The sequence below is a fragment of the Rhinoraja longicauda genome, chromosome 11, assembly GCF_053455715.1.
Source record: "Rhinoraja longicauda isolate Sanriku21f chromosome 11, sRhiLon1.1, whole genome shotgun sequence".
NCBI lineage: Eukaryota > Metazoa > Chordata > Chondrichthyes > Rajiformes > Arhynchobatidae > Rhinoraja > Rhinoraja longicauda.
The window spans coordinates 27,113,016-27,131,806 of NC_135963.1; the positions used below are offsets into that span (position 1 = coordinate 27,113,016).

The following is an 18,791-nucleotide window of genomic DNA, read 5'->3' on the forward strand; positions in this document are numbered from 1 at the left end:
ACACTTAATTGCCCTAAGTACTCTTAAATGTCCAGAGGCATAGAATGCAAAAGTGTCATTACACTAATGTGTTGCTGAATGTTTCTGAAACATTCAAAAATTAAAGAAATCAAATTAAACCCAAAACTAAATTTAAAACCTCATCCATACTTTGTATAATTGGTAAGATTGATAATGCCTTTCATAACTCTGATATTGCAGAGAAAAGGTGGGACTGTTGATTTTGCTCCACATTGACTGACAGCTAATTCTGGGTTTCCACACATGTTCACACAAAGGTGGACACCCAGAGATTTGTGACAGTATGATATTGCTAGGCAAATAACTGCTCTCTATTTGTGTTTTCGTTTTGGGATTGAGAGCATGATTGAGGATATGAGGTAAATGGTCTACATTTATACTTTGCACCTCCTGATCACTTCTGTGCCAGTAAGAAAAGGCAAAACGGATCTTTACCCGTGGTTAACTGCAAGGGAATGGGTTTGAACCCTTGGGTAAATGTTTTTATTTTTAAAAAAGATTTTAGAAATACTGCTAATAATTATAACAAAAATCCCTAAAACCTCTTAATTGACTGTTAATATAGACATTGAAGATATTTTTAAAATATCTTGAGATGGTTTGAAGTCTTTTAAAGTGTGTTAGAGTTTGAGCTTTATTTCAAGTTTTTAAGTTTTGGCTTTAATTTGATTCTCAATTTTTTAAATTGTGAAACTCTCACGACCATTCTGAAATATACAATGCATTTTGGTTCTTACGCAGTTTTTGACGTCCCAGTTCAGTTAGGAAGGGTGGCTTAGCTGGTGTTGAGGATCTTCTTTTTGTGGCTGATATTTATTTTGGTTATCTCTCATAATCCCATTATGACATGGAAAGTATTGTAGTTGTGTATTCGCCTTCGAATTGCTCCCGGCCTTTTCTGAAGATTGTATCAGTGGTTGACACTAACCACAAAATCTGACCTAAAACGTTTTAACATTCCTGCTTGTTGTTAGCTCAGCAAATGCCACCTCTGTGTCTAAAGAAATAAAAAGTGTGCAGTTTCATTTTGCCAATAACAAATCATTCAGCCTATCTTTCTTAACTATCCAATCATATACAGTACTGCAGATTTACTTTAACAAATGTTTTTCTTCCAGGATGAGAACATGATTAGCTTCATCAAAGGTGGCCTCAAAGTAAGAAATAGTTACCAGGCATACAAGTAAGTTGGGCAGAGCTCTGTAAGATAATGGCTGATCATTGTTGCTGTGTTTTGTCTTTGTGTGAGGATAACTAATTAAAATTATTAAATGCAAAAGAGCTGCCCTCTCTAACTTGTTTGTACAATTTTTATCCAACATTATTCACCATTTGAGAATTTTTTTGTTTGAATCAAAAGTTAGTGAATGGGAATTAAAATAAAGATCATCAGTCTGGGTATCAGAGTTAAACCAATTAGAACTACAGTCAGTAAACATTTCCAACAAAGACCACAGGGTCTCTGGAATTCTTGCTCCTGAAAAAGTGTAGGTTAGATCATGTAGAATGTTTAAAATAGGGGTAACACATTTTTACCAGGCAACATGGAAATAAGATAAGTAAATAAAATTGAAGCCAGCTGGTCTAATTCATTGTGAAGTAGACTTGACAGGCTGGTCGGCCTATCTCTTTAATTACTTAATCACATTTGAAACATTCTTAAATTGAACTGCACTGTTCCATTTTAGACAGTTTGCATGGAGGCTGTACCTATGTATGAAAGTCAATGCATTTAAAAATGAATGCTTCATGGAAAAGGGAACTCTGCTCCCTAGCCTCTGATAATGTTACCAAGTCACTAAGAATCATTCTACAGCAACTTGGCATTGACATATCATTTTCCGCCTCTCTTGTAAGGAAATGCTTGGTTTGCAATTTTCAGCAGAGAATAACTCATAGCATGGAGGCTGGAGAAGGCACAAAAGATCAATATTGAATCAAAATTATTCCTCCAGACACCATTAACCATTAGTTACATTATATTACATTATTAACTACAGTTGCGCTTGGAAGGCTTCCCTATTACTTTTATGAAAAATCTCTTGAAAATGTTAATTTAAAACCACTTTAAAATTACTAATCAAGCCATCTCCCTCCATTTTCTTAAATTTGTACTGTATAGAGCAGTCATAACCCTGCTCAGATTTCTGTCTAATACTGTTGTGATTAGACTTGGGGTTAATTAATAAATCAATAGTTTATTAGTTTGTGAAAGTTAATTCCATTTTGATTAAATTAACAACATACAGATAAACATGAAATCTCTTTAAATTTTGAAAGATAAAAATCCTCATTAAACAAGCAAACCTTATTTATCTTGTTGAGAGGGTTTGTTCATGAGAATCTCCATCTGGGAGTCACATTCCGTACTAATCCATGATATAAATGAGTATGTGTATATACACACACTGAACTTTTTTTCTCTCTCGTTTATTACATTGTTTACAGTGAACCATGTTTACTTATTCTGTTGTGCTGCTGCAAGTAAGAATTTCATTGTTCCATCTGTGACATAGAAACATCGAAAATAGGTGCAGGAGGAGGCCATTCAGCCCTTCGAGCCAGCACTGCCATTCATTGTGATCATGGCTGATCATCCACAATCAGTAACCTGTGCCCAACTTCTCCCCGTATCCCTTGATTCCGCTAGCCCCATAAGCTCCATCTAATTCTCTCTTAAATTCATCCAGTGATTTGTCCTCCACTGCCCTCTGTGGCAGAGAATTCCACAAATTCACAACTCTGGGTGAAAAAGTTTCTTCTCACCTCAGTTTTAAATGGCCTCCTCTTTATTCTAGAGCCTCTTTATTGTACAGGGCCCTAGTGAGACCGCACCTGGAGTACTGTGTGCAGTTTTGGTCTCCAAATTTGAGGAAGGATATTCTTGCTATCGAGGGCGTGCAGCGTAGGTTTACTAAGTTAATTCCCGGAATGGCGGGACTGTCATATGTTGAAAGACTGGAGCGGCTAGGCTTGTATACACTTTAATTTAGAAGGATGAGAGGGGATCTTATCGAAACATATGATTATTAAGGGGTTGGACACTTTAGAGGCAGGAAACATGTTCCCAATGTTGGGGGAGTCCAGAACCAGGGGCCACAGTTTAAGAATAAGGGGTAGGCCATTTAGAACGGAGATGAGGAAAAACTTTTTCAGTCAGAGTTGTAAATCTGTGTAATTCACTGCCTCAGAAGCAGTGGAGGCCAATTCTCTGAATGCATTCAAGAGAGAGCTAGATAGAGCTCTTATGGATAGCAGAGTGAAGGGGTTTGGGGAGAAGGCAGGAACGGGGTACTGATTGAGAATGATCAGCCATGATCACATTGAATGGTGGTGCTGGCTCGAAGGGCTGAATGGCCTCCTCCTGTACCTATTGTCTATTCTAAGACTGTGGCCCCTGGCTCTGGACTTGCCCAACATTGGGAACATTATTCCTGCATCTTGCTTCTCCAGTCCTTTTATAATTTTATGTCTCTATAAGATCCCCTCTCATCCTTCTAAACTCCAGTGAATACAAGCCTAGTCTTTTCAATCTTTCCTCATATGACAGTCCCGCCATCCCAGGGATCAATTTCGTGAACCTACGCTTCATTGCCTCAATTACAAGGATGTCCTTCCTCAAATTAGGAGACCAAAACTGTACACAATACTCCAGATGTGGTCTTACCAGGGCCCCATATAACTGCAGAACATCTACTCCTATACTGAAATCCTCTCGGTTTGAAGGCCAACATGCCATTAGGTTTCTTCACTGCCTGCTGTACCTGCATGCCAACTTTTAGTGACTGGTGTACAAGGACACCCAGGTCTCGCTGCACTTCCCCTTTACCTAACCTGACACCATTGCCTCCTTGTTTTTGCCGCCAAAGTGGATAACCTCACATTTATCTATATTATACTGCATCTGTCATGCATCTGCCCACTCACTCAACCTGTCCAGGTCACCCTGCAACCTCCTAACATCCTCTTCGCAGTTCACACTGCCACTCAGCTTTGTGTCAAACGCAAACTTGCTAGTGTTACTTCTAATTCCTTCATCCAAATCATTAATATATATGGTAAACCGTTGCGGCCCCAACACCGAGGCTTGCGGCACTCCACTCGCCACTGCCTGCCATTTTGAAAAGGACCCGTTTAGTCCTACTCTTTGCTTCCTGTTGGCCAACCAATTTTCTATCCGTGTCAACACCCTACCCCCAATACCATGTGCTCTAATTTTGCTCACCAATCTCCGGTGTGGGACCTTATCAAAGGCTTTCTGAAAGTCTAAATACATTACATCCACTGGCTCCCCTTCATCCATTTTACTTGTCACATCCTCAAAAAATTCCAGAAGATTAGTCAAGCATGATTTCCCTTTCATAAATCCATGCTGACTTGAACTTATCCTTTTACTGCTGTCCAAATGCACCGTTATTACCTCTTTAATAATTGACTCCAGCATCTTCCCCACCACCGATGTCAGGCTAACTGGTCTGCGATTCCCTGTTTTCTCTCTCACTCCTTTCTTGAAAAGTGGGATAACATTATCTATCCTCCAATCCACAGGAACTGATCCTGAATCTATCGAATGTTGGAAAATGATCACCAATGCATCCACTATTTCTAGAGCCACCTCCCTATGTACCCTGGGATGCAGACCCTGGGGATTTATCAACCTTCAGTCCTACCAATCCACCCAATACTATTTCTCACGTAATGCAAATTTCTTTCAGTTCCTCTACCCCCCTAGATCCTCTGTCCTCTAGTACATCTTGGAGATTGTTTTTGTCTTCTGGGTGATTGTTTGTGTGTTTGTGACAATAAAACACTTGATTCTTGATCGGGTCTCATAAATGAACTGTGTCTTTGCAAATAATTTCAATATTTCATTTTTAAAAAGAGCTCAGATACAATATTAAATATGTTTTTATCAATGAGAAAAGCTTAATTACAGTGCATTCTGTCCAAAAATACTGATTTGGTTATTTTTTATAATTATTTAAAGGGAACTTCTTAATATTGTGCAGTCATCCAGCTACACTAAAGGAGAGAATTACAGCCATTTGGAAGGAGGTGTTCAACTTGGAATTGGAGCTTTTAATCTGGTGAGTAAAGGCAATCTACTAAATTTAGGGTGCTATACTATTTATAGCACCCTGACATGCCCTTTCTCTAAGCAAGTTGGTTTGGTCTTCCTCCCCCAGTCTCCACATTATCTGATATTTAAACATAAATTGTCTGCTCCCAATTCTCTGCCATTGTTGTAATTGTAAATAATGGCTGTGAGAACTGAGAGATCAATCTGAGGATGATTGGAGGTGAACTTGTTCTCCGCTCAAATTAGGCACGAAGCATAATTGCATCCCAGTGTCACTCGCATGTAACCTAATTTTCGATTGATGATTTTGCAATACTGGCACAGGGCGACCTCATCCCATTGGCACTCCGGTTTCTTATAACCCTCTCTGCCAAAACACCAATAATCCAATTGGATTGGGTTGGGGCCAGAGGGTTACTGTGCTATATCCTTGCAATAATCAAATTCTGCAGTTTAAAAAACTACAATAGTGAATTGAAATTATATCATTGGACATGGTCATTAATTTGGTTGTGAGTTGAAAGAACATATTTTTAATACTATTATTGATATTTTCATCCTCAAAACAACTTTTAAAGAAACTTCTTTTAATTTCGTGCTAAATTGCCCAGAAATTCAATCCCATTAATTTTTCTTTCAGTGTTTTTTTGCAATTGAAAACCATTGTTATTACATTTTACATTTCTGGGTCATGTAATGTTTCTGAAAAAAAAAAGACTGTTTACTTTGGGATTTTGTGCATCTGGGATACATAGAATATCAACTACTTTTTTGATCACTTTGTCCGAGAGGCACCTGTCATCAGACTGTCCTGGAACAACAGGATTTTGAAAGCATAGGTTCAAATTGGGAAACCTGAAAAGTAATAAATTTACATAATCCTTTGGGCTCTACTCTGTATTAAACCAGCTCATTGTCAACGATTCTTGGTCGCCTAATGGCTTCTTGACATGCTCTCACCCAAACCCTGTGATCCCTTCCACATTTGCTACTTAGAGTCATATAGCTGTTCAGCATGAAAACAGGCCCTTCGACCCATCTCAGTCATGCCTATGAAGTTGCCTAACCAAACTAATCCCACTTGCCTGCGTCTGATCCATACCCTCCAAGTTTTTCCTGTCCATGTGCTTGCCCAAGTATTTTTTAAATGTCATAATTTAGCGTTTAGTTTAGAGGGTTAGGCATGGAAACGGGCTCTTCAGCCCACCGAGTCCACGGTGACCTGTTCACACTAGTTCTATGCTGTCCCACTTTCTCATCCATTCCCTACTCATTAGGGGCAATTTACAGAGGCCAGTTAACCTATAAACCCACACATCTTTGGGATGTGGGAGGAACTGTTGCATCCAGGGGAATCCCACGCGGTCACAGAGAGAATGTGTAAACTCTGCACAAACAGCACCCAAGGTCAGGATTAAACCCCGGCCTCTACCAGCTGCACCACTGTGTCCCCCCGTTGTATCCTATGGTATCCACCACTTTCACTTTCTCTTTCAGTTTATTCCATATTACACCACCTTCTGATAAAGTTTCCCCATCTGTCAGCCTCCCACACTCTAGAGGAAAAAGACCCAGTCCAACAAACCTCCCCTTGTAATTTAAACCAGTTTTATAACTTTGGAGTGTTTACTCTGGATCCCATGTGATCTAACCATCCAGACCAGCCTGCTGTGTGACAGCTTTTTAAAGACCTTGCTAAAGTTTATTGTAGACTGCATCTAACACACTGCCTTCATCAATCTTGTAGCTGACTACTTTAATAAATTTAGTCATATTTGTGAAACATGATTTTCCATGCTCAAAACCAAGCTGACTATCGCTAATCGGTCCTTGTGTATCCAAGTGCATGCAGATCCTATTTCATAAAATCCCCACCAATAACCTATCCACCGCTGATGTTGTTTCGCTCCTCGGACTGTAATTCTTGGCTTTTCTAAAATGAGCCTCCTTTTAATCTTCTAGCACCATGTGTGTGGCTATCAATGATGCAAATATCTCTGCCACAGGCCCAGCATTTTCTTCCCTAGTTTCCCCGCAACATCCTAGGGTACACATTCAAATCCCAGGGATGTATCTACCATTTAGAACCTCCATCATCTCCTCTACTTGTCTTGACTCTTCGTGAAGCTCGGGCGCAAGCTTCACACAGGATGTCAGGATTAATCACAGGTTGCTGCATCAGCTTTTCTCGCTGCGCCACAATGCTACTCAACAGAAATGTGTGTGCAGAAGAACATTTTGAGAACCTGAATGCTCAAAGTTTCCCTTCTGCGGAATGAAGTAACTTTGGTCTAGATTCAGGCAGTCTGTTGACATTTGCATACAGTAGTGAGGAGCATGCTCACTGTAACCTCCCTCCCATAATTTGCAGCCAGTTGTGTGCTGTCTGGAGTTTAGACAAGATACCAATCTTTGATTGGAGGTGGATTTGCCCTTCTAATCACCGGAAGTACAACTGTTCATCATCAATCACCTGCTATTGTCCATGTTGCTGCCACCACCTGCCATGTTGTGGAGAGCTGCAGTCGTTAATATCACATGCTTCATTGGTTTTTCTGTTTCTCAATCTTTGGCTCAGCATTTTATATGTTAGTTGCCAATTCAATTCCAGGAGAATTGACAATTGGACAACTGAAAGCTGTCAATTTTCTTAGTATGGGCCATCATATTTGGAGTGTATTTTTGAAATTCTGCATTTTAAATTCTGTTTTAATTTCTCTATATATTTCTGTTCCTTGATATTAATATCAAATGGTTAACGTAAAAAAGTTTTCTGATTCATTTTTTAGACCCTATCTTTGTTGCCAACGAGGATTATTCGACTTTTAGAATTTGTTGGATTTTCTGGAAATAAGGTAAGAACAAATAGTTAATGGTTGGATTAAAATGGAAAAGGTTTTGTTTTATTTTGTAGTATAATACTGCTGTGTCAGCTCAGAAATGTAATCCAGGTTTCAAATCAGGTCAAGTCAGCTAATTTACAAGTATAGTGACATGCAGGTACATTGAAAATGTTACGGAATGACATATCAGTGACTGATTGACCTGACAGGGAAGGAACCAGTGATGTAGTGTGTGGTGTAAATTGGGTTATTTTATGCTGCGTATAGGGTACATTTACAATGGATTGGCATTTTCACACTATGTTAGAGAAGTTCTGATAAACCTATGGTATGTCTCAAAAACCTGCTGTTCTCTGCATTTTGAGAGTTTACTATCTTTCAATCATCTCCCTCCTCACCTGGTTTCACCTATTGCCTATTAGTTCCTGCCTCATCCCTCCCTCCCTCTCACCTCTTTACCTCTTTACCCAGGCAATCTTCCCTCTGCTGCAGGGTCTTGGCCTGAAATACTGGCTTCCCATTGCTCCCAAATGTGCTGCTTGACACGTTAAGTTCCCTCAGTAGTTTGTTTATTGCTCCAGTTTCCAGCAACTGCAGTCTCCCTTGTGTCTTCAATTAATGAAAGTCATGTCAGTTTAATTTCCATTGCTGAGTCAGCAGCTTTTTCACTCACCGTTTATTTTGGTGATGGACCATCATTATGTTTATCTCTATGAGACTTTTAATCTTTTAAGTACTTTTGTACATCACTGTCCTGTGAACTCTAAGGACTCTCTGTTCAAATCCTAGCTTAGAAAAGCTGTCACATTTACTTCAATGAGAGTTTAACACTGGGTTGGCTTCATGTAATTTTTAACTCGGTAAAGAGAATCTTCTGCAAACAGAATATCAATATTTACCATCTGATTTTTGGGAGCTTTTACAAACATGAAAATTAAGACTGCTCCACCTTTGTACATCCAGTGATATTTAATTATTTGTGTTTGACAATTACGGATGATTCATTTAAAAAGAAAGAAAGGCAGAAATGTGATGTGTTGTATTTTGGGAAGTCTAACATGGGCAGGACCTAAACAGTGAATGGTAGGGCTCTGGGGAGTGTTGTGGAGCAGAGGAATCTAGGAGTACAGGAACATAGTTCCTTGAAGGTGGAGTTGCAAGTAGGTAGGGTGGTCAAAAAGGCTTTTGGCACATTGGCTTTCATCAGTCAGAGTTTTGAGTAAAGTTGAGAGGTCATGTTGAAGTTATACAAGATATTGGTGAACTGCATTTAGAGTATTGTGTTCAGTTCTGGGCATCATTAGAGGAAAGAATTTGCCAAACTGGAAAGGGTACAGAGAAGATTTACGAGGATGTTTCCAGGACTTGAGGATCTGGGTTATAGGGAGAGGTTGAGTAGTCTGGGACTCTATTCCTTGGAGTGCAGGAGGATGAGGTGTGATCTTATAGAGGTGTATAAAATCATGAGAGGAATAGATTGAGTAGATGCAGTCTCTTGCCCAGAGTAGGAAAATTGAGGACCAGAGGACAAAAGTTTAAAGTGAAGGGGAAAAGATTTTAAAGGAATCTGAGGGGTAACTTTTTCACACTAAAGGTGGTGGATGAATGGAACAAGCTGCCAGAGGAGGTTGTTGAGGCAGGGACTATGGCGTCGTTTAAGAAACGGTTAGACAGGTACATGGATAGGACAAGTTTGGAGGGATATGGGGCAAACATAGGCAGATGGGATTAGTGTAGCTGGGACATTTTAGCCGGTGTGGGAAAGTTAGGCCAAAGGGCCTGTTTCCACAGTCTATGACTAATTGCATTTTCATGGCACTTCAGAGCATCTCAAACTTGTGTACACGCAGTGAAATATGTTTGAAGTTTTTTCATTGGTTATTAGAATGTAACCTAAGATAGGTAAACATTAAATCCTGTAAAATGTTTTGAAATATTGCATCCTTTTGGAACTGAGAATAATTTCAAATAAAATGGATTGAAATATTTAATTTGCTGAAATTAACTTTCCATGGGAAATTAACTTTCCATGGTTTCCATGGGAAACCATCTCTCACACCCACTGGGATTGTTGCCAAAAGGGTCATAGAAAGTAATACTAATAATATGATAAAATATATCTGTGGGTGTACATCATATAACAAACTGAAATTTGAACTAAAAATAAATTGATTAAAGCTCTAATACCATTTAACACTTCAACAAAAAAATACTCATTTGGTTTAGAAATGCTGAGAATTTAATCTCTTGTACTAAAGAGACTGCCGTCTTTAGGAATACGGTCTGGAACAACTACAGGAAGGAGCGTCCACTGAAAACCTTCGGGCTCTTCTTTGTACAATGCTGCTTCTATGTTATCACACATTCATGAGTTTTGTACTAGGTGAGTTCTGCTTGTACCTTGATTATTATGTGTAATTATTTTTAAAGAATTCTACAAATTTTCAGTTTTAGTAATCATGTTTATTTATCACAAAAGTGGTACGTTTTAGTTAAATGAGAAAGAAAATTTTAGTAATGGAGAAAAGAAAAATTTTCAAGTATCATTTTGGTCAGGAATATTTCTTCTGAGCTACATCGAGCACGTCCTGGAGGGAAGCTCAGAAAACAACTTGGAGTTTGAAATATAACTCAGAAAAAAAAAATGTAGCTCAGAAAATTGATGTTCATATCAAACCAGCTTTTCAGTAAGTTTAGTAGTTTTTCCACAAATCACATGATAGATTTTGAATAAAAGTACTTCGTTGTTTCCTTCCAATTCATTATCTCTTCTTGGAAATGCATTGCTCCTCCCTCTTTGTCATGGAGAGTACTCGCGTAATAAAGACTGTTGTGATTCTACAAAGTAACGCTGCCATCTTCTCCAAGGCATTTAGAGATGGTCTTGCTATTCTCTCTATACCCATGACTATGCAGCCAGATAGAGTTCAAATACAATCTTTAAATGTCCATATAATACCACCGTCGTTGAATGCATGACAGATAACAATGAATCAGGGGCCAGAACAACAATCTTGCCCTCAATGTTAGCAAGTCCAAGGAGCTGATTGTTTACTTCAGGAAGGAAAAGCCGAAAAGACCACGCACCTGTCTTCATTTGCGGTATGAAGGTGGAGGGAGTCCACGGCTTCAAGTTCCCATTGGTACACATCTCCGATCTGTCCTGGGCCCAGCATATTGATGAAATCACAAAGAAAGCTCACCAATGCCTCTAGACAATAGACAATAGGTGCAGGAGTAGGCCATTCAGCCCTTCGAGCCAGCACCGCCATTCAATGCGATCATGGCTGATCACTCTCAATCAGTACCCCGTTCCTGCCTTTTCCCCATACCCCCTCACTCCGCTATCCTTAAGAGCTCTATCCAGCTCTCTCTTGAAAGCATCCAACGAACTGGCCTCCACTGCCTTCTGAGGCAGAGAATTCCACACCTTCACCACTCTCTGACTGAAAAAGTTCTTCCTCATCTCCGTTCTAAATGGCCTACCCCTTATTCTTAAACTTTGGCCCCTTGTTCTGGACTCCCCCAACATTGGGAACATGTTTCCTGCCTCTAATGTGTCCAATCCCCTAATTATCTTATATGTTTCAATAAGATCCCCCCTCATCCTTCTAAATTCCAGTGTATACAAGCCTAATTGCTCCAGCCTTTCAACATACGACAGTCCCGCCATTCCGGGAATTAACCTAGTGAACCTACGCTGCACGCCCTCAATAGCAAGAATATCCTTCCTCAAATTTGGAGACCAAAACTGCACACAGTACTCCAGGTGCGGTCTCACCAGGGCCCGGTACAACTGTAGAAGGACCTCTTTGCTCCTATACTCAACTCCTCTTGTTATGAAAGCCAACATTCCATTGGCTTTCTTCACTGCCTGTTGTACCTGCATGCTTCCTTTCAGTGACTGATGCACTAGGACACCCAGATCTCGTTGAACATCCCCTCTTCCTAACTTAACACCATTCAGATAATAATCTGCCTTTCTATTCTTACTTCCAAAGTGAATAACCTCACACTTATCTACATTAAACTGCATCTGCCATGTATCCGCCCACTCACACAACCTGTCCAAGTCACCCTGCAGCCTTATTGCATCTTCCTCACAATTCACACTACCCCCCAGCTTAGTATCATCTGCAAATTTGCTAATGGTACTTTTAATCCCTTCATCTAAGTCAATAGACAATAGACAATAGACAATAGGTGCAGGAGTAGGCCATTCAGCCCTTCGAGCCAGCACCGCCATTCAATGCGATCATGGCTGATCACTATCAATCAGTACCCCGTTCCTGCCTTCTCCCCATACCCCCTCACTCCGCTATCCTTAAGAGCTCTATCCAGCTCTCTCTTGAAAGCATCCAACGAACTGGCCTCCACTGCCTTCTGAGGCAGAGAATTCCACACCTTCACCACCCTCTGACTGAAAAAGTTCTTCCTCATCTCCGTTCTAAATGGCCTACCCCTTATTCTCAAACTGTGGCCCCTTGTTCTGGACTCCCCCAACATTGGGAACATGTTATCTGCCTCTAATGTGTCCAATCCCCTAATTATCTTATATGTTTCAATAAGATCCCCCCTCATCCTTCTAAATTCCAGTGTATACAAGCCCAATCGCTCCAGCCTTTCAACATACGACAGTCCCGCCATTCCGGGAATTAATCTAGTGAACCTACGCTGCACGCCCTCCATAGCAAGAATATCCTTCCTCAAATTTGGAGACCAAAACTGCACACAGTACTCCAGGTGCGGTCTCACCAGGGCCCGGTACAACTGTAGAAGGACCTCTTTGCTCCTATACTCAACTCCTCTTGTTACGAAGGCCAACATTCCATTGGCTTTCTTCACTGCCTGCTGTACCTGCATGCTTCCTTTCATTGACTGATGCACTAGGACACCCAGATCTCGTTGAACTCCCCCTCCTCCTAACTTGACACCATTCAGATAATAATCTGCCTTTCTATTCTTACTTCCAAAGTGAATAACCTCACACTTATCTACATTAAACTGCATCTGCCATGTATCCGCCCACTCACACAACCTGTCCAGGTCACCCTGCAGCCTTATTGCATCTTCCTCACAATTCACACTACCCCCCAACTTAGTATCATCTGCAAATTTGCTAATGGTACTTTTAATCCCTTCGTCTAAGTCATTAATGTATATCGTAAATAGCTGGGGTCCCAGCACCGAACCTTGCGGTACCCCACTGGTCACTGCCTGCCATTCCGAAAGGGACCCATTTATCCCCACTCTTTGCTTTCTGTCTGTTAACCAATTTTCTATCCATGTCAGTACCCTACCCCCAATACCATGTGCCCTAATTTTGCCCACTAATCTCCTATGTGGGACCTTGTCGAAGGCTTTCTGAAAGTCGAGGTACACCACATCCACTGACTCTCCCTTGTCAATTTTCCTAGTTACATCCTCAAAAAATTCCAGTAGATTTGTCAAGCATGATTTCCCCTTCGTAAATCCATGCTGACTCGGAACGATCCCGTTACTGCTATCCAAATGCTCAGCAATTTCGTCTTTTATAATTGACTCCAGCATTTTCCCCACCACTGATGTCAGACTAACTGGTCTATAATTACCCGTTTTCTCTCTCCCTCCTTTCTTAAAAAGTGGGATAACATTTGCTATTCTCCAATCCACAGGAACTGATCCTGAATCTATAGAACATTGAAAAATGATCTCCAATGCTTCCACTATTTCTAGAGCCACCTCCTTAAGTACTCTGGGATGCAGACCATCAGGCCCTGGGGATTTATCAGCCTTCAGTCCCATCAGTCTACCCAAAACCATTTCCTGCCTAATGTGGATTTCCTTCAGTTCCTCCATCACCCTAGGTTCTCCAGCCCCTAGAACATTTGGGAGATTGTGTGTATCTTCCTCAGTGAAGACAGATCCAAAGTAACGGTTTAACTCGTCTGCCATTTCTTTGTTCCCCATAATAAATTCCCCTGCTTCTGTCTTCAAGGGACCCACATTTGCCTTGACTATTTTTTTCCTCTTCACGTACCTAAAAAAACTTTTGCTATCCTCCTTTATATTATTGGCTAGTTTACCCTCGTACCTCATCTTTTCTCCTCGTATTGCCTTTTTAGTTAACTTTTGTTGCTCTTTAAAAGAGTCCCAATCCTCTGTCTTCCCACTCTTCTTTGCTATGTTATACTTCCTCTCCTTAATTTTTATGCTGTCCCTGACTTCCCTTGTCAGCCACAGGTGTCTCTTACTCCCCTTAGAGTCTTTCCACCTCTTTGGAATAAATTGATCCTGCAACCTCTGCATTATTCCCAGGAATACCTGCCATTGCTGTTCTACCGTCTTCCCTGCTAGGGCCTCCTTCCAATCAATTTTGGCCAGCTCCCGCCTCATGCCTCTGTAATCCCCTTTGCTATACTGCAATACCGACACTTCCGATTTTCCCTTCTGCCTTTCCATTTGCAGAGTAAAACTTATCATGTTGTGATCACTGCCTCCTAATGGCTCTTTTACCTCTAGTCCCCTTATCAGATCAGGATCATTACACAACACTAAATCCAGAATTGCCTTCTCCCTGGTAGGCTCCAGTACAAGCTGTTCTAAGAATCCATCTCGAAGGCACTCTACAAACTCTCTTTCCTGGGGTCCATTTCCAACCTGATTTTCCCAGTCTACCTGCATGTTGAAATCTCCCATAACCACCGTAGCATTACATTTTTGACACGCCAATTTTATCTCCTGATTTAACTTGCACCCTAAGTCGAGGCTACTGTTTGGGGGCCTATAGATAACTCCCATTAGGGTCTTTTTACCCTTACAATTTCTCATTTCTATCCATACTGATTCAACATCTCCTGATTCTATGTCACCCCTTGCAAGGGAATGAATATCATTCCTTACCATCAGAGCAACCCCACCCCCTCTGCCCACCTGTCTGTCTTTTCTATACGTTGTGTACCCCTGAATATTCAGTTCCCAGCCCTGGTCCTCTTGTAGCCATGTCTCAGTGATCCCTACAACATCATACTTGCCCATGACTAACTGAGCCTCAAGCTCATCCACTTTATTTTTTATACTACGCGCATTTAAGTACAACACTTTAACTTCTGTATTTACCTCCCCTCTCACATCGTTCACAATTGGCCCTGCCCTTAATTTCTTTTCCGCTCTAGAACTTCTGTTCCCATTCTTCCGAGAGTCTTTTGCAATATCTCCTGTATTCCCTTTTACCTCATCTTCATATTCACAATTTGTTAACCCCTCCCCCCCACTACTTAGTTTAAAGCCACAGGTGTCACACTAGCAAACCTGCCTGCCAGAATGTTTGTCCCCCTGCTGTTAAGATGCAACCCGTCCCTTTTGTACAAGTCACCCCTATCCCAGAAGAGATCCCAGTGGTCCAGAAATCTAAATCCCTGCTCTCTGCACCAGTCCCTCAGCCATAAATTCATACCCTCTATCTCTCTGTTCCTGGCCTCACCAGCACGAGGTACCGGTAGCAGTCCAGAGATAACTACCTTCGACGTCCTACTTCTCAGCGTTTTTCCCAACTCTCTAAACTCCCGCTGTAGCACCTCCTTCCTCTTCCGCCCGACGTCATTCGTGCCCACGTGCACAACGACTTCAGGTTGATCGCCTTCCCTCGCTAGGATTTTCTGAAGCCGGTCTGTGATGTGTTGAACCCTGGCACCAGGGAGGCAACAGACCATCCTCAAGTCCCTCCTGCTGCCACAGAATCTTCTGTCCGTCCCTCGGACTATGGAGTCACCGACCACTACGGCTCTTCCAGACTTCGGTCTCCCCTGTCGTTAATGTATTAATGTATATCGTAAATAGCTGGGGTCCCAGCACCGAACCTTGCGGTACCCCATTGGTCACTGCCTGCCATTCCGAAAGGGACCCATTTATCCCCACTCTTTGCTTTCTGTCTGTCAACCAATTTTCTATCCATGTCAGTACCCTACCCCCAATACCATGTGCTCTAATTTTGCCCACTAATCTCCTATGTGGGACCTTGTCGAAGGCTTTCTGAAAGTCGAGGTACACCACATCCACCGACTCTCCCCTGTCAATTTTCCTAGTTACATCCTCAAAAAATTCCAGTAGATTTGTCAAGCATGATTTCCCCTTCGTAAATCCATGCTGACTCGGAATGGATCCAAATGCTATCCAAATGCTCAGCAATTTCGTCTTTTATAATTGACTCCAGCATCTTCCCCACCACTGATGTCAGACTAACTGGTCTATAATTACCCGTTTTCTCTCTCCCTCCTTTCTTAAAAAGTGGGATAACATTTGCTATCCTCCAATCCACAGGAACTGATCCTGAATCTATAGAACATTGAAAAATGATCTCCAATGCTTCCACTATTTCTAGAGCCACCTCCTTAAGTACCCTGGGATGCAGACCATCAGGCCCTGGGGATTTATCCCATCAGTCTACCCAAAACCATTTCCTGCCTAATGTGGATTTCCTTCAGTTCCTCCATCACCCTAGGTTCTCCGGCCCCTAGAACATTTGGGAGATTGTGTGTATCTTCCTCAGTGAAGACAGATCCAAAGTAACGGTTTAACTCGTCTGCCATTTCTTTGTTCCCCATAATAAATTCCCCTGCTTCTGTCTTCAAGGGACCCACATTTGCCTTGACTATTTTTTTCCTCTTCACGTACCTAAAAAAACTTTTGCTATCCTCCTTTATATTATTGGCTAGTTTACCCTCGTACCTCATCTTTTCTCCCCGTATTGCCTTTTTAGTTAACTTTTGTTGCTCTTTAAAAGAGTCCCAATCCTCTGTCTTCCCACTCTTCTTTGCTATGTTATACTTCCTCTCCTTAATTTTTATGCTGTCCTTGACTTCCCTCGTCAGCCACAGGTGTCTCTTACTCCCCTTAGAGTCTTTCCGCCTCTTTGGGATAAATTGATCCTGCAACCTCTGCATTATTCCCAGGAATACCTGCCATTGCTGTTCTACCGTCTTCCCTGCTAGGGCCTCCTTCCAGTCAATTTTGGCCAGCTCCCGCCTCATGCCTCTGTAATCCCCTTTGCTATACTGTAATACTGACACTTCCGATTTTCCCTTCTGCCTTTCCATTTGCAGAGTAAAACTTATCATGTTGTGATCACTGCCTCCTAATGGCTCTTTTACCTCTAGTCCCCTTATCAGATCAGGATCATTACACAACACTAAATCCAGAATTGCCTTCTCCCTGGTAGGCTCCAGTACAAGCTGTTCTAAGAATCCATCTCGAACGCACTCTACAAACTCTCTTTCCTGGGGTCCATTTCCAACCTGATTTTCCCAGTCTACCTGCATGTTGAAATCTCCCATAACCACCGTAGCATTACATTTGTGACACGCCAATTTTATCTCCTGATTCAACTTGCACCCTATGTCGAGGCTACTGTTTGGGGGCCTATAGATAACTCCCATTAGGGTCTTTTTACCCTTACAATTCCTCATTTCTATCCATACTGATTCAACATCTCCTGATTCTATGTCACCCCTTGCAAGGGAATGAATATCATTCCTTACCAGCAGAGCAACCCCACCCCCTCTGCCCAGCTGTCTGTCTTTTCTATACGTTGTGTACCCCTGAATATTCAGTTCCCAGCCCTGGTCCTCTTGTAGCCATGTCTCAGTGATCCCTACAACATCATACTTGCCCATGACTAATTGAGCCTCAAGCTCATCCACTTTATTTTTTATACTACTTCCTCAAATGTCAGAAAGAGATTTGGCATGTTGTTGAATACTCTTGAATTTCTTTCAATGTACGGTGGAGACCATACTGAGTGGTCGTGTCACAGCCTGGCTTGAAAATTTGAATGCTCAAGAATGAAAGAAGCTGCAGAAAGTGGTGGACATTGCGCAGTCCTCCCCACAATCAAAGGGATCTATAGGAAGCACTGCCTCAAGAAGGCAGCTACTATCATCAAAGACCCACACCACGCTGGCTACACTGTCTGCTCACTGCGCTATAGGAGCCTGAAAAGCCTCCAGTCTCTTGAACCACCCTGTATAACCCAAACACAATGCTACAATGCCTCTATATACAACAACTGTTATATGTTACAACTGCTCTGGTTTATCACGATCTACTTTAGTTAGAATAATTAAAAATGTATTGTTATTTATTGTTATTGTTGCATCTAATGTGCCTGTAAAGCTGCAGCAAGTAAGATTCATTTCATTGTTCCGGTTCATATCCGGTGCATATAACACTCTTGACTCATATCTTTGAATTTCTCAATGACCTTGTTAAACACTGCAATTTCCTTAAGCCCTTTACCTGCAACTTCCTAGTAAATGAATACCCATTGATCACAGAGTCCAGAGCTTCATTTGCTGTGGTTCCACTGGGATCTCATTTCTTGGATCATGTGGCTGGAGAGATCTGGCACCTGATCCAAAACTGTTAATTCCAATGAAGATTGTAGAGGTGGAATAACAAAGCAACAATTTTTTTTAAGAACATTTCTGTTTAATGGTTATTATTTATGCTTATTTTTAAAAAAGGGTTTTAATTTTAACTATTCACTTCATTTTGAACTGTTTTAAATGTCTCAAATATTAACTATTAGAAATCCCTTTCAAATGAAGAATTGTAAGACAGTTCCAGCTGTTGAAGCTTTCCAAAGTATTTCAGGAATAGGATTGCACTAGGATAACTTTGCAGGTCCTGTGCTGCTCAAGCACATCCCTGGAGTCCAGAAGGCTATAGAACATCTGGATCAGTGCTTCACATCTGGAACAGCAAGTAACAGGTGTGAGGAGATGTGGATCGAAATTTTGGCTAGTGGAGTTGTGTCAGTCAGTAAGATCCTACATGGTATTTCCTCTATAAAAGTTTATGAAGTTTGATAT

The 18,791-nt window shown here is 41.3% G+C and overlaps 1 protein-coding gene across 1 annotated transcript in view; it reads left to right on the top strand.

Annotated features, from left to right (window-relative positions):
* Positions 1 to 18,791, top strand: part of ttc39a (tetratricopeptide repeat domain 39A) — a 79,253-nt gene that overhangs the window by 36,746 nt on the left and 23,716 nt on the right. The window contains exons 6-9 of the mRNA XM_078407965.1: positions 1,140 to 1,204; positions 5,009 to 5,108; positions 7,891 to 7,956; positions 10,219 to 10,327. Coding sequence (XP_078264091.1) covers positions 1,140 to 1,204; positions 5,009 to 5,108; positions 7,891 to 7,956; positions 10,219 to 10,327 — 340 coding nt within the window. The remainder of the gene's footprint in view (positions 1 to 1,139; positions 1,205 to 5,008; positions 5,109 to 7,890; positions 7,957 to 10,218; positions 10,328 to 18,791) is intronic.